The 14,031-nt window shown below is 54.3% G+C and overlaps 1 protein-coding gene across 7 annotated transcripts in view; it reads right to left on the minus strand.

Moving 5' to 3' along the window:
- The window catches only part of MAP4 (microtubule associated protein 4), a 187,063-nt gene that overhangs the window by 47,392 nt on the left and 125,640 nt on the right, over positions 1-14,031 (minus strand). For all 7 annotated transcript variants that reach the window (XM_075419993.1, XM_075419996.1, XM_075419994.1 and 4 more), the window contains one exon: positions 9,744-13,988. In XM_075419993.1, coding sequence (XP_075276108.1) covers positions 9,744-13,988 — 4,245 coding nt within the window. The remainder of the gene's footprint in view (positions 1-9,743; positions 13,989-14,031) is intronic.

Below are 14,031 nucleotides of genomic sequence, written 5' to 3' on the forward strand. Positions count from 1 at the left end.
TTCATTTTTACCCAGCCCGGGACCGGGTTTTTCAGCTCCTGCCTGCCCCACGTGAAAATCTGTCGTTTTAGGGTTTGCAAAGTTCCCTTCCGCAGAAGGAAACGTTTCAGAAATCAAAGACCAGCTCTCAAGGTGACCTGAAGCTGCCTGGTATTTTTTGCCTGGCACCTCAATTTCTCTTTTGTCTTTCTGCGCTATTTTTAGCTCTTTCTCTAGTTTTCCCTCAAAGAAGCAGAGCTTGTCCTCATCGGTGAAACCAGCGTTCTTAACGAGCCCATCCTTAATCGGTCCCCCCGAGTTTACATTCAAGCCGATCTCGTTAAGCTTCCCCTCAGTCCTCTGCCACTCGAATTCCGTTTTGCCGAAGTCTTTCGGGGACTCCATGCGGCGGAAGGCTTCCGAGAAGCTCTCCGCCTTCTTGCTTTTGCACAGCTGGCTGTATTCGGAGAGCGGCGCGGGCTGCTCGTCGGAGAGAGACATCTCCGATCGCTTCTCCTCCTCCGGCGGCTGTGACACCAGCTCGGAGCCAGGCGAGCTCGCCGGCGTCGGTGACGACACGCCGTGCCCCTGTATTCATGACAAAACTCCTTCCTGCCCACCCCCTGCCTGCCGCACGCCTTCAGTTACCGGATTCAGCCGCTAGCTCCAAGGGAAACGGCAGCTTTTCTCCTTCGGTAAAAACCAGGAGGAACGCACGGCCGCGACAGAAACCCCCAGCTCGGGCTTGGCTGCTCGCAGGGAGGGGGACAACCCCCGTGAAATGATTTTTCTGCGAGCAGCCTTTCACGGGCGTTTCGGGAAATGCTGCCGTCTCCTTTTTCTCTGCCAGACCCTGTCACGAGCGACGCGTTTATTAATTCCTGCTCCTAAGAACACGCAGCAACTCGGGTCAGCGATTTTCCTCCTCTTAAACAAAAGCCGAACGCAACCCCCCAGAAGGAGCCCGACCCCAAACACCACCACGCACAGAACGACCCCTCTCAGCAAAAGGGCTCTGTTGCCAGTGCATTTTCATAAATTCTTTGGGAAGCCACAGCGATGGCGACGTCCCTGTAATGGGGATTTCACGATTCCCAACCTGCATCGCTCACGATAGCGAGAAGCTGGAAAGGATGAAATGGGACGGGTTAGGAGAGGTTTTGTAGTCTTAAAGACTGCCCCAGTGAGGCCCCATCTGCAGTGCTGTGTCCAGTGCTGGGCTCCCCACTTCAAGAAAGATGAGGAGCTACTGGAGAGAGCCCAGCACAGGGCTGCGAGGATGAGGAGGGGACTGGAGCATCTCTCCTAGGAGAAGAGGCTGAGGGAGCTGGGCTTCTTCAGCCTGGAGAAGAGAAGGCTGAGAGGGGACCTTGGAAATGCCTCTAAATATCTGCAGGGTGGGGGTCAGGAGGCCGGGGCCAGACTCTTTGCAGTGGTGCCCAGCGACAGGACAAGGGGCAACGGGCACAAACTGAAGCTGAGGAAGCTCCAGCTGAACCTGAGGAAGAACTTCTTCCCTGTGAGGGTGACGGAGCCCTGGCCCAGGCTGCCCAGAGGGGCTGGGGAGTCTCCTTCTCTGGAGATATTCCAGCCCCGCCTGGCCGCGGTGCTGTGCAGCCTGCTGTGGGTGACCCTGCTTGGGCAGGGGGTTGGGCTGGGTGCCCCACAGAGGGCCCTTCCAACCCCCACCATTCTGTGGTTCTGTGAACACATCCCACAATATTTTTAAGCTGCAGCTTTTCTGCTCCACTTAGCTTACCCCTAGCATTTCACCTTTTGCGTGATCTATCCAAACCAGTCTCCACTCGCATCAAGCACGCTGCTCAGCCGCCCTGAGAAGCCTCTCGACCCAGCACCCCTGACGAGGCTTTTCCAGCCGCGATTCCCGCAGGGGACATCGCATCCCTGGTTAAACTGGGAGCCCACCCAGGAGAGCTGCAGATTGCTTCCAGCCACCAGTACCTGGCTGGCTCCTACTGCAGCAGCACCAAGCCACAGAGCTGTCCGTCCTTCTTCAGTGCCTGGTACAGATTAGTCCTTGACCAAGGCAAATTTTCATTTTTGAGCCAGGGTTACAACACTGTAGAGCCACGGACCATTACAGACACCAACACGCTCCAGCCCAGGAGAAAATCCCGTCCTTGGAGCTGATGCAGTAAAAGGACTCCCTGCTGTAGTTCAACTGAGCATAAATGTATTTTTACACCCGGAGACTGCAAGCTACGCTACACCCCCTGAATTTAACCTGCTGCTGAGAAACGCTACAATCCACACATTTATCTGCTTGTATTTAAGCTTTGGATTTAAGACACTGCTATATTTAAAAACAATGACTAAGGAACTGCGAGTTATACGAATCTTTCACGACACCCTCTAATTAACCAGAATAGTTCCACCCACAAGCTTCACTTCTCAAAAGGCCTCACCAATTTTTTCTGTGCTTTTAACATATTCCTAGGCGCCTCGCTAGCGGAAAACGGGACCTTAGCTCAAGGCTTGCCGTGTCTCTCGTGACCGATGCGGGACTGCGGCCGCAAGCACTCGCTCAGACTAAATCTACTTCATCTGCTCCCCGAAACAGCAGACCTCGAAGTCACCTAATCCCATGTAATTACTTCTGTTCCTCAATCACTCGGTTAATTCCGAACCAAGATGCCTGTAGCAAATCTCAGTCCACCAGAGATCACTTCATGCAGGTCACCAGGAGCGAGGGCAAGTTGGTAAAGGTACCTGAAACCACCTAGCAGGTTGTACTTTGATTATTTTTTTTTTTTTCGAGCAAACAGTTACCATTTGTAATAGAGAAAACCCACATTGATTTAGGGGCTGGTACTTCAGAGCCCGGTATCACAGAAGAGATTTGCATCCCTGGAGAGAAAAGCCCGACTCCTAAAGTCAATAGACAGCCAGCGACAACCATCACTGCGACTTTCTTTAATAATTTGGTTTTTAATGTAGGAAATGAACCACATTCAATACTTGGGATAGCCAGAAGCAGGAGAATGCTTAGCTATGAAGAACCACAGAATGACAGAATGTTGGGGTTGGAAGGGACCTCTGTGGGTCACCCAACCCAACCCCCTGCCCAAGCAGGGTCACCCACAGCAGGCTGCACAGGACCTTGTCCAGGTGGGTCTTGAATATCTCCAGAGAAGGAGACTCCCCAGCCCCTCTGGGCAGCCTGGGCCAGGGCTCCGTCACCCTCAGAGGGAAGAAGTTCTTCCTCGGGTTCAGCTGGAGCTTCCTCTGCTTCCGTTTGTGCCCGTTGCCCCTTGTCCTGTCGCTGGGCACCACTGCAAAGAGTCTGGCCCCGGCCTCCTGACCCCCACCCTGCAGATATTTAGAGGCATTTCCAAGGTCCCCTCTCAGCCTTCTCTTCTCCAGGCTGAACAAGCCCAGCTCCCTCAGCCTCTCCTCCTAGGACAGATGCTCCAGTCCCCTCCTCATCCTCGGAGCCCTGCGCTGGGCTCTCTCCAGTAGCTCCTCATCTTTCTCGAACTGGGGAGCCCAGAACTGGACGCAGGACTCCAGATGGGGCCTCAGTGGGGCAGAGCAGAGAGGGAGGAGACCCTCCCCCGCCCTGCTGGCACCGGGCTTCACCAGGTGAACCAGGGCTGCCCAGGCTGGGGCAGTGCCGCTAGCTAGAGCGGCCCAAGATCACTACATCAGCACGTCACGACTTAATACCCAATCTGCAAGCTCCCAGCCTCAGCAGATGAATCAGACTAGTGTTTCTATTTTTGCTTCACTCCCGAAGCTATTACTTATCCCTTCTAATGCCTTTGCTTTTTTTTTTTTTTTAATCTAACACACTCATTTCTGTGCAATCCTTTGCACCCGTTTCTAAGGCAACGTTGCTTTCCAGGATGATGAGCTACTCCTTGCCAGCACCTCCAACTAATGCGGTCTCTAATTAAGTGTTCTTGCCAGTAACAGTCAGCGATCGGACTGACCGGAACCGCCAAGGATACGCTCTGTCTATAAAAACCAAGACCATAAAAGTGCCATTTAAAGGCTGGCTCGGCTGTATGTTCCTCCACACGCGTGTCGTGCTGCTGCGCCCGACGCTCACTGCGTGCAGAACAAGCAGCAACACGCGGGGCCTGAGTCTGACGCTACCGGATGAACCTGGAGTCCTGCGTCCAGCTCTGGAGACCCCAACATCAGAAGGACGTGGAGGTGTTGGAGCGGGGCCAGAGGAGGCCACGGAGATGATCCGAGGGCTGGAGCACCTCTCCTCCGAGGACAGGCTGAGGGAGCTGGGGCTGCTCAGCCTGGAGAAGGCTCCAGGGTGACCTTAGAGCAGCTGCCAGTGCCTGGAGGGGCTACAGGAAGGATGGAGATGGGCTTTGCACAAGGGGATGCAGTGATGGGACAAGGGGGAACAGCTCTCAACTAACAGAGGGCAGATTGAGATGGGATATGAGGAAGAAATTCTTCCCCATGAGGGTGGTGAGGCCCTGGCCCAGGCTGCCCAGAGAAGCTGTGGCTGCCCCCTCCCTGGCAGTGCTCAAGGCCAGGTTGGACGGAGCTCTGAGCACCCTGGGCTGGGGGAAGGGGTCCCTGCTCATGGCAGGGGGGTTGGAACCAGATGATCTTCAAGGTCCCTCCCAACCCAAACCATGCTAGGATTCTATGAACCCGCACGCTTCATTTCTTTTCACCACCTGGAAGAAGCCAGGGTAAAGGGTGGGAAGGTGAACCAGAACATCCGGCCTTCTGGTCACCGTCACTTTGCACCACAAGAGCAACACGTCAGCGGTGCGGGGCCCTACGACACTCCAGCACAGACTCACGTTTTCCAGGACAGGACATTTACAGAGAAAATCCCATTTACTTTAGAATTTACATATAATACACTACAAATCCTAGCAATCAGAATTCAAACACACTCAAGACTGTCTCCAAAATGCTACCAGAATTTGGTGACTGTAGGAGTATTTGATAGTGGAAACGAAAAGAGGCGAAGTCAACCGAATGATACACAAGCAACACTTTGCAGTGGTGCCCAGCGACAGGACAAGGGGCAACGGGCACAAACTGAAGCAGAGGAAGCTCCAGCTGAACCCGAGGAAGAACTTCTTCCCTGTGAGGGTGACGGAGCCCTGGCCCAGGCTGCCCAGAGGGGCTGGGGAGTCTCCTTCTCTGGAGATATTCCAGCCCCGCCTGGCCGCGGTGCTGTGCAGCCTGCTGTGGGTGATTCTGTGATTCTGTGATTCATAAATACGTTTAGTTCCAACATGAAAACTGTCTGGTGCCATCATTTGGTTTTCATTCCTCTCATACACCCGCCTGGGATAAATAATTGGCCTTAATTAACGAGCAGGCTGCGACATGATGTTCTTGTGACCATTTCAGAAGCTTTATCAAATTACCGTTGTTGTTCCGAGGCACTTGTCCACGACTGTGTTGGTGCAGACCCGTGATTTTGGGTAAGATCACAGAATGGCAGAATGTTGGGGGTTGGAAGGGCCCTCTGGGGGTCACCCAGCCCAACCCCCTGCCCAAGCAGGGTCACCCACAGCAGGCTGCACAGCACCGCGGCCAGGCGGGGCTGGAATATCTCCAGAGAAGGAGACTCCCCAGCCCCTCTGGGCAGCCTGGGCCAGGGCTCCGTCACCCTCAGAGGGAAGAAGTTCTTCCTCGGGTTCAGCTGGAGCTTCCTCTGCTTCAGTTTGTGCCCGTTGCCCCTTGTCCTGTCGCTGGGCACCACTGCAAAGAGTCTGGCCCCATCCTCCTGACCCCCACCCTGCAGATATTTAGAGGCATTTCCAAGGTCCCCTCTCAGCCTTCTCTTCTCCAGGCTGAACAAGCCCAGCTCCCTCAGCCTCTCCTCCTAGGAGAGATGCTCCAATCCCCTCCTCATCCTCGCAGCCCTGCGCTGGGCTCTCTCCAGTAGCTCCTCATCTCTCTTGAACTGGGGAGCCCAGGATGACCAGCCCACGTTAGACAAACCCAGCGACAGCCTGGGGTCCCGCAGGGGAACCGCAGATATTATACAAATGAAAAGTTACTCTGGAAATGCTCAATAATCACCTTCATGTTCCAACGACACGAGTACAACGGAAACCAGTCGGGAGAAGAAAATATCTAGAGACACAGAAGAAAAGCCAATACTGCAATTAGGCAGGGATGGCATTTCGTGCTTTTCAATGTATCTTCTTTACACTCCAGGGATTCAGAGCTGTCACATTGAGAAATGTGTCCCGTATTCCAGCCGGCGACGGAAGCTCTTGAGGGAAGAGGGAAAGCGAGCGCCGGACGACCCCTTCAACTGGACCCTCCGGTCCGTGGTCGGGAGCGCGACTCAGAAGCGGAGCCGCCTCGACCGCGGCGTGGTTAGGGCACAAAGCACTGGAGCGTGACCACGACAGACATGGGTGAAGATGGGCCCTTCCCGCAGAGCTGACGCAAGGCAAAAAATGACACAAAACCCACAACACTCACACAAATTAATTTGGTTTTTTTTTTTAAAGAAGACTATTCTTTAAGGAAAGACTGGAGAAAAAGAAAATCTTTGTGAAGTCTCAACGTTGAAATACAGCTGGAGGAGCAAAGGGAAGAGGGATGCTAGCAGCAAATCTAACTCAAATGAGGTCAACACTGGATGAATTCTATGATTCTATGATTCTATGACTCTATGATTCTATGATTCTATGATTCTATGATTCCATGACTCTACGACTCTATGACTCTATGATTCTATGATTCATTCTATGATTCTACGATTCATTCTATGATTCTATGATTCATTCTATGATTCTATGATTCTATGATTCTACGATTCATTCTACGATTCTACGATTCATTCTATGATTCTACGATTCATTCTATGATTCTATGATTCTATGATTCATTCTATGATTCTACGATTCATTCTATGATTCTACGATTCATTCTATGATTCTATGATTCATTCTATGGTTCATTCTATGAATGAAAATCTTCCATGATTTCCTCTGTTAACCCATTCCCCAGCCCCGCATCAGCCAGGGCACCTGCTTGCAAGTGCAGACTTGGAGGACCCTGCTTTTTATGCATAATTCCCATTTTTAGTTTCAATTCCACACAAGTTGCAGCGTAAGGGCTCAGTCACATTTTCAAGGCTGATCACGTCTGACATGTTTTGGTTATCATCTCCAGCTGCCTCCTGACATTAAAAGGTATAAAATAATTTTCCAGAAGAATCTGGGGCAGCTCTCGACAACAACAAACACGAGAAGCTGAAATAAATCCAAGAGATGGATAAGGGATTAAATTCCGACTGCAAGAACAGCCCCACATCCAGCGTTTCTAACGTTAAGCTACAAAGTTTGGGGTGGGGGGGGGAGAACCAAAAACCAAAGTTCCAGAAGTTTTCAGGCCTGGTTTATAAAAGATGCACACAGCTTCCATCAGCGCGAGAAATCCGCAGCGTCACGGTTGCCATGACTCCCGAGGGCACCGAATCGCTCAGCTCCTACCGATTTTAGCGGCGCACACGGGAGGTGAAGCGCTCAGGAAAGCGGTCCCATCACTCTCGAACGCACGGTGTAAGAGATGGGAGCCTGAGCTAGAGAGATTTCAGCGACTAAACTTCAGCAGAAGATCCTCCAAAATATCTACATGTGTTGTTCTGACAGCAGATCACCGGCTGCCCACCACCGACAGCTTCTATGGGCAGATGTTCCATGTTGGACATTAGGAGCTCCACAGTCCTGCCCGACAAGCACAGATGAAGAGTGACCTGCTGGGGAGCAGCTCTGCGGAGAGGGACTGGGAGTGCTGGGGGACGACAGGGTGACCATGAGCCAGCAGCGTGCCCTGGCTGCCCAGAAGGCCAATGGTCTCCTGGGGTGCATTCAGAGGAGTGTGGGCAGCAGGGCGAGGGAGGGTCTCCTCCCCCTCTGCTCTGCCCCACTGAGGCCCCATCTGCAGTGCTGTGTCCAGTGCTGGGCTCCCCAGTTCAAGAGAGATGAGGAGCTACTGGAGAGGGCCCAGCGCAGGGCTACGAGGATGAGGAGGGGACTGGAGCATCTCTCCTAGGAGGAGAGGCTGAGGGAGCTGGGCTTGTTCAGCCTGGAGAAGAGAAGGCTGAGAGGGGACCTTGGAAATGCCTCTCAATATCTGCGGGGTGGGGGTCAGGAGGCCGGGGCCAGACTCTTTCCAGTGGTGCCCAGCGACAGGACAAGGGCCAACGGGCACAAACTGAAGCCGAGGAAGCTCCAGCTGAACCCGAGGAAGAACTTCTTCCCTCTGAGGGTGACGGAGCCCTGGCCCAGGCTGCCCAGAGGGGCTGGGGAGTCTCCTTCTCTGGAGATATTCCAGCCCCGCCTGGCCGCGGTGCTGTGCAGCCTGCTGTGGGTGACCCTGCTTGGGCAGGGGGTTGGGCTGGGTGACCCCCAGAGGTCCCCTCCAACCCCCAACATTCTGGGATTCTGTGAACTTACAGATGCAAAGCACGCAGCGACCGACCCACACGCTACTCTGAGCCGGAATCCTTCACCGCGCGGTACCTGTGTGAAAGGTTCAGGAGGAGCTTTTCTTTTTTGCACGGGTCTGCGACCAAACTTCTGCTCCCCTGAGTACAGCAGTCAGCAAAAGGAAAATACAGATTTCTAGCAGACAACGGAAAGACTTTAAAGAACTTTTTTTTTTTAAAAAAAAAAGATGCTGTCTTTAGCTTTCCCTTTATTTTGTAGCATCATGCACCAAAGAACATTACTTCTGCAGGCACAAGTTCATGCAGAGAACACCACTCTCACTAAAATAGAACTACTTCAGGTTATGCAACATTCATTAAAATTACAAAACCTCTCAAAAACCTGACCAGCATGTTAAGGCCCACTGGAGCTCGCCGGTGGTTAAGTGAGTGGCTGCATCATGCAAACTGGCAGCGAGGAACTCGGCAGAAACAAACTTTCACGCCCGATGACAAGGCAAGAACTCCGAGCACCCAAGGGCGGGGACAGAGTGCCGCAGCCCGTCTCAGCAGAAGGGAATTCACAGAGAAGATGCCAATTCTTCCCGAGGAAGGTTTAGACTGAGAAGTGCCAGGATGGTTTTTTTATTCCATCAATATTCATATTACATTATCCGTTTCAAAATTCCTCCAAACTTCATTAAATTCTACGGAATTAATCCCCTCTCGTTTCCTGTGAGTACCGGGATCTCGTTCCCTGGACAGCAGCTGGGGTGACCAGTCCAAACCGCTCACCGCTCCATCTCACAGAAATAAAGTCTTAAACTCTGTCCCCGTCCCACTACCCTTTCCTCACATCTCTGTTTCAGTAAAGATTATTCCAGAAGGCAGCACAATTTATAGACGTGGCAGTTCCACGTGGTTTAAGTCATTAATGAATTGCAGGAGGGAAAAGGGGACGGCTGCAGGTAGCCTGGGGCAGGGTTAAAACCAAACCCCACACCGTGACAGCGATGGAGGACGTCTCCCACCACGGCAATCGCCAGCCTCGGACGACAAGAAGCTAGCGTGGCTTCACACCCACAACTGCAAGTTGACTTACGTGTTCTACGATATACCTGCCAATTTAACACGGAATGACTAAAAATAATCGGGAGTTCTGGAACTTCGACCACGCTGCCCGTCCCTCGGACTCTGGGAATTCGCCCCGTGAGACAGGCAAGCAGCACCGACAGCGCTCAGCCAGGAAACCAGTCATGCCACACTCGCTTGTGCCCCGGGGGATTAACGTCATGCCAAACAGCAAGGTCTTGAGCGCAAGCTGCCCGGGTTACTGCCGCCAGCTCACACCCCAAGCACACACCTTTTTCTGGCCTCTGCCGGCTCATGCCGGTGGCTTTCGGCTGCCTCAGTTTCTCCTGGTCCAGAGCAGCAGACCTGGCTGGCAGAGGCACCCCTCTTGACTTTGTGGGTCTCATGTAGCCTTTTATCTCCGCCGCTTTCTCTTTCTTTGCCTCCTTCACAGCTTTTCGTTCATGTTCTTTTTCTTTAGCTGAGCCTTGAGGTTTATCTGCTTCGGATTTCGACGCTGGGGCAGGCTCCAGGTGGGCGTCCTCGTCCGCAGGCGGAGCAGGAGCTTTGTTGTCATCTCCAGGACTCGGTTGGGTCATCCGGGCGGCCGTCGGATTCAAACCAGCACCTTCATCACCCAACCCGCCCGCGTACTTCAGCGAGCTCCGCTCGCCCTTCCCACCTCCACCCCGCGCAGCCTCCGCAGCTTCGTTCTCCACCAACGCTTCCACCCCAGCCTGCGACACGGCTGCTTCGCCCTCCGGCACGGCCGAACGTTGTGGGGAAACACACCCGGTGTCCTTCTCTCCAGAAGCGACGGTCGCTTCCAGTTTCTCGGCCCCTTTGGCACCGACGGGACCCGGTCTGTCTTTTGAACCCACCACCTTCGGAGGAAGGTCGGCAGAAGAGCTGTCAGCGGCGTGCTTTCGCTCAGCGGTTCTCGTTTCTTTATCATCTCCCTTTGCCACGGGAGAAAGGTGAACTTCGTCCCGCTCGGATTTCCTGCCCTGTTTAATTGAACGATCCAAAGATGGTGGCTCACCCGCCTCGCCGCCATCCTGCGAACCAGCCTCTTTGGTTTGACCATCATCTTCCTCTGCAACCTCTTCTCCAGGCTCTTCGGGTCCTGGACCGAGCGGGTGCTGGCGAGGTTTCGGCGGCCGGACCTCCCGCTTCGTACCTGCCTCGGGGGCAGGGAGCCCCTCGCCTCCTGCACCCTCACCTGCCCGCGCCGGGAAGCCCGAAGCAACCCTGGCAGCGCCGTCGGGGAGCGTCGCTGCAGTCTGAGCGAAGGGTTCCAAGTCACTTCCTTTATGACCCCAAAGCATTGGAGGGCCAACGGGAAAATTTTTAATATTTCTATTTTCATCTACCAAATCCACGTCTTCCATTCCATACCCCATCTGGGATCCCGCGGGAGGCTGCGCTTCCCTCTTGTTCGTTTGTGGCTCTGGAAAAACTGGCTGCTCAGGGGCATTTTTAGCCTTTTTACTGCTTCCATCGTAACTCCTCTTTTTGGATCTATCGCTAAGCGTGGCCGAAGCGCGATCTGCCGCTGCCGGATGCTCTAGGACGGGAAGCCCAACCCCCTCGCTGCAAGCAGCGGGACTTTCTGCTTCAGATTCGCCAGCCGTCCCCACGTCACGAGGAGGAAACATCTCCGTGCCCGCTTTATGCTCCAGAAGACACGGCGGTGGCAAGGTAGCCTCCAGCTTTTTGCATTTCTCTCTGCTACCCGCGTGTGATTTTTCCGGCTCCGGAGGTACAGCAGCATCAGTTCGGTCCTCTGGCAGAGTCGCCAAGCTACTGGAATTCATCTCTCTGCCTTCATCCAAAGACTGAGCTTCTTTAATACTTCCCACCTCTTCACCTACTGCAGGGATGTCACCTGGACCCATGACAACAGAGGGCTCCAGATTATTTTCAGCCTTTTTGCCTTTCACCTCCCTACTTTTTTTCTTAGCCTTGTCCACCACCAGCTCCCCGGCGGGACCACGCGCCCCAGCTCCGTCTGTCCCGGGCTCCGGGAGAGGCTCGCCCGTGTCTGCTTCCTTCTCTTTATTCACAGGCCAAGAGCCTTTAGCGCTGCCTATTTCTGGCTCTGCCATCTCTATTTTACGACCCGAAAGAACGGGCTCCTTGGAGCAGCTTTTTCTATCGCTACTCTGCATTTCAGACTTTTCCAGCGCTTCTTTGGTTACACCGCTCCGATTCTCCGGCAAAAACTCCCTTTCAAGACCAGACGCCTTCTCTTTCTCACAGGTCGCTTCCTTTGCGTTTCCAGCCACCTTCTCTTCGCCCGGAAAACTGCTCGTTTCCACCCCAGCATCCAGCGCAGCCGCCTGCCCCGAAGGACTTCGATCCGGCTTTTTTCTCTTCCCATCGCTACACCTCTTTCTAGGTTTGTCCGCCACCCGCGCTCCGTCGGGATTCATCCCAACGGATTCACCCGCGGAAGGAATTCCGGCCTCTCTGCCTTCATTCATCAGCTTCACCTCGTCGGCTTTGCCGATCGTGGCGGCCGCAGCGAGGGGCTCTGTCCCGCTCTCCGGCGGGAACGGCTGCTCTGAAGCACCCAAACCAGCAGCTTGGGTTTTCCCAACATTTTCTCTCGGCTCCTCCATCACCAGTTCCACGGGCTTTTGCGTTTTAGCGACGTCTGCTACATCCTCCTGAAAACACTCGGCCGTAACGCAGCCCCTCTCTCCGCCTTTATCGCTAATTTTAGCTTTACCGACTGCGTCAGGAAAACCACTCGGGTCCATCCTGTCCTCAAGAAAAGGCTGCTGGAAAAAACTCCTCTCGCCTTTTTTACTTCTTCCGTCGCTACCTCGTTTTTTGGGCTTGTCTGCGGGATGAGCAGCGTGCGTAACGCTCACCCACGGATGTCCTCTCGGAGCAAAGCCTCGGCCTTTCTCCGGGAAAGTTGTTCCTTTGATCGTCTCACCTGCCCTCGCGCCGTCAGCAACTTCGCTCACCTCCTCCGAAAGCACCGTCTGCTCGGAGAAGCTTTTGGGTTTTTTCACTTTCCCTTCACCACGCTTTTTTTTCGGTCTGTCCATCCCATGGGCGCTGCTGGGATCTTTCCCAGCCTGCTGCTCTAACGCAAGGAACCCTCTCCCTCGGTTTTTATCGGGGGAAGCTGCCACGGGCGCCCCGTCCGCCGCCTCAGCAGACGCCGGATGTTCGGCCGCGTCGGGCTTCGCCGCCAGAAGAAACGGCCGCTCCGAAAAACCGTCGGCCTTTCTGCTTTGCAAAGCAAAAATTTCCTCGGGTTTGGGCAAAACTAACGGTGTGACAGGCGCTTGAGTCGCGTCTGCCGGGGTCTTCCATACTCGCCCCGAAGTACCGGAGCCAACCGCCGCGCGCTTCTCGGAGGACGCGGTTTCAGTCTCCCCAGCTGCCTTCGGCTCGTTAGGAAGCGCGCCCGGCCGGGCCGCGGCCTCCGGGAGAGCGGCCCGTCCCAAGGATTCGTTGTCAACCCCTCGGCTTTTTTCACAACGGCCTCTTTTCTTCGCCGCTTCTTCCGGCGACCCGCTGGAAGGCCGGAGGTCGGGACGGGCGGCGTCACCGCGCGCGCGATGCCCGGGAGACGCGCGTCGAGACTTCTTGTCTGTATCAGAGAGGAGCAATTCCGAAGGTTTGGTCTCTGCAGGAGCTTCTGCTTTGCTCAGCTGGATCGCTGGTGGAAGAGACGCCGGCGGGTCAGCGCGTTTTGCCTCCGTATGCTCCCTCTTCTCAATTTTATCACGAGCATCGCGTTCCACAGGCTTGGTTGGCACCTTTGCCGTAACAGATTCCCCGGCCTTCGTCTCGCCTACCTGCTGCAAGGGAACCTCTTTTCTTTCGCCGTCAGATTGCAACATCAAGTCGTCGCCTCTCCTTTCTTCTCCTCTCACCACGTCTCCACTGTTTGCATCCAACACGGATTCCAAGGGCGCGTTGGGTTTTCGGGCCTGCAGTCCTGGTGCTGGCACCGAGAAGGCGTTTTGCTCCTCCAGAATCTGACCTCCAGATGTTATTTTAGAATCCCTTGGCACATCTGAAGCTCCGCTCCCTGAGGCGACTGACTGCTCTCTGCGAGCTTCAGCGGGCATGACGGGACAGACAGCTGGTTTTTGGAATTCAACAGCAAAGGGAGAACTTCTCGGAGCTTTGGAGACCATTACGTTTTCATCCCAGAACTCCACTGCTCTTGGCAGCTGGTTTCTCTTTTGTTTTGGTTTCTTCTTCTTCTTCTTCGCAACGGCCAGAGAACCTTCCAGCTCCCAGCTCTCCCTCGGGATGTCTCTGCAGCTCTCCCCAAACTCCGACGGCGCATTGACCGCCTGCTCAGTCGCCTTTTTACGTGCAACCCTAGTGCGAGGGGACGCTCCAGCCACACGTCCAAGTTCCACTACAGAACAGGGGTCTACTTTTGGGTCAGTACTCTTCTCTCGTGGGACACCTACGAGACGTTCCTCGGGTGCAGGTTTCGCTCTGCCAAACCTGCGGTCACTCGATTTGTTAGCTTGCCTGACTTGTGCAGTAGGTAGACCTGGAATACAGGAAGCCCGCTCAAACATCGAAGCAACTATTTG

This window comes from Opisthocomus hoazin, chromosome 4 (genome assembly GCF_030867145.1).
Source record: "Opisthocomus hoazin isolate bOpiHoa1 chromosome 4, bOpiHoa1.hap1, whole genome shotgun sequence".
In the NCBI taxonomy this organism is placed as follows: domain Eukaryota; kingdom Metazoa; phylum Chordata; class Aves; order Opisthocomiformes; family Opisthocomidae; genus Opisthocomus; species Opisthocomus hoazin.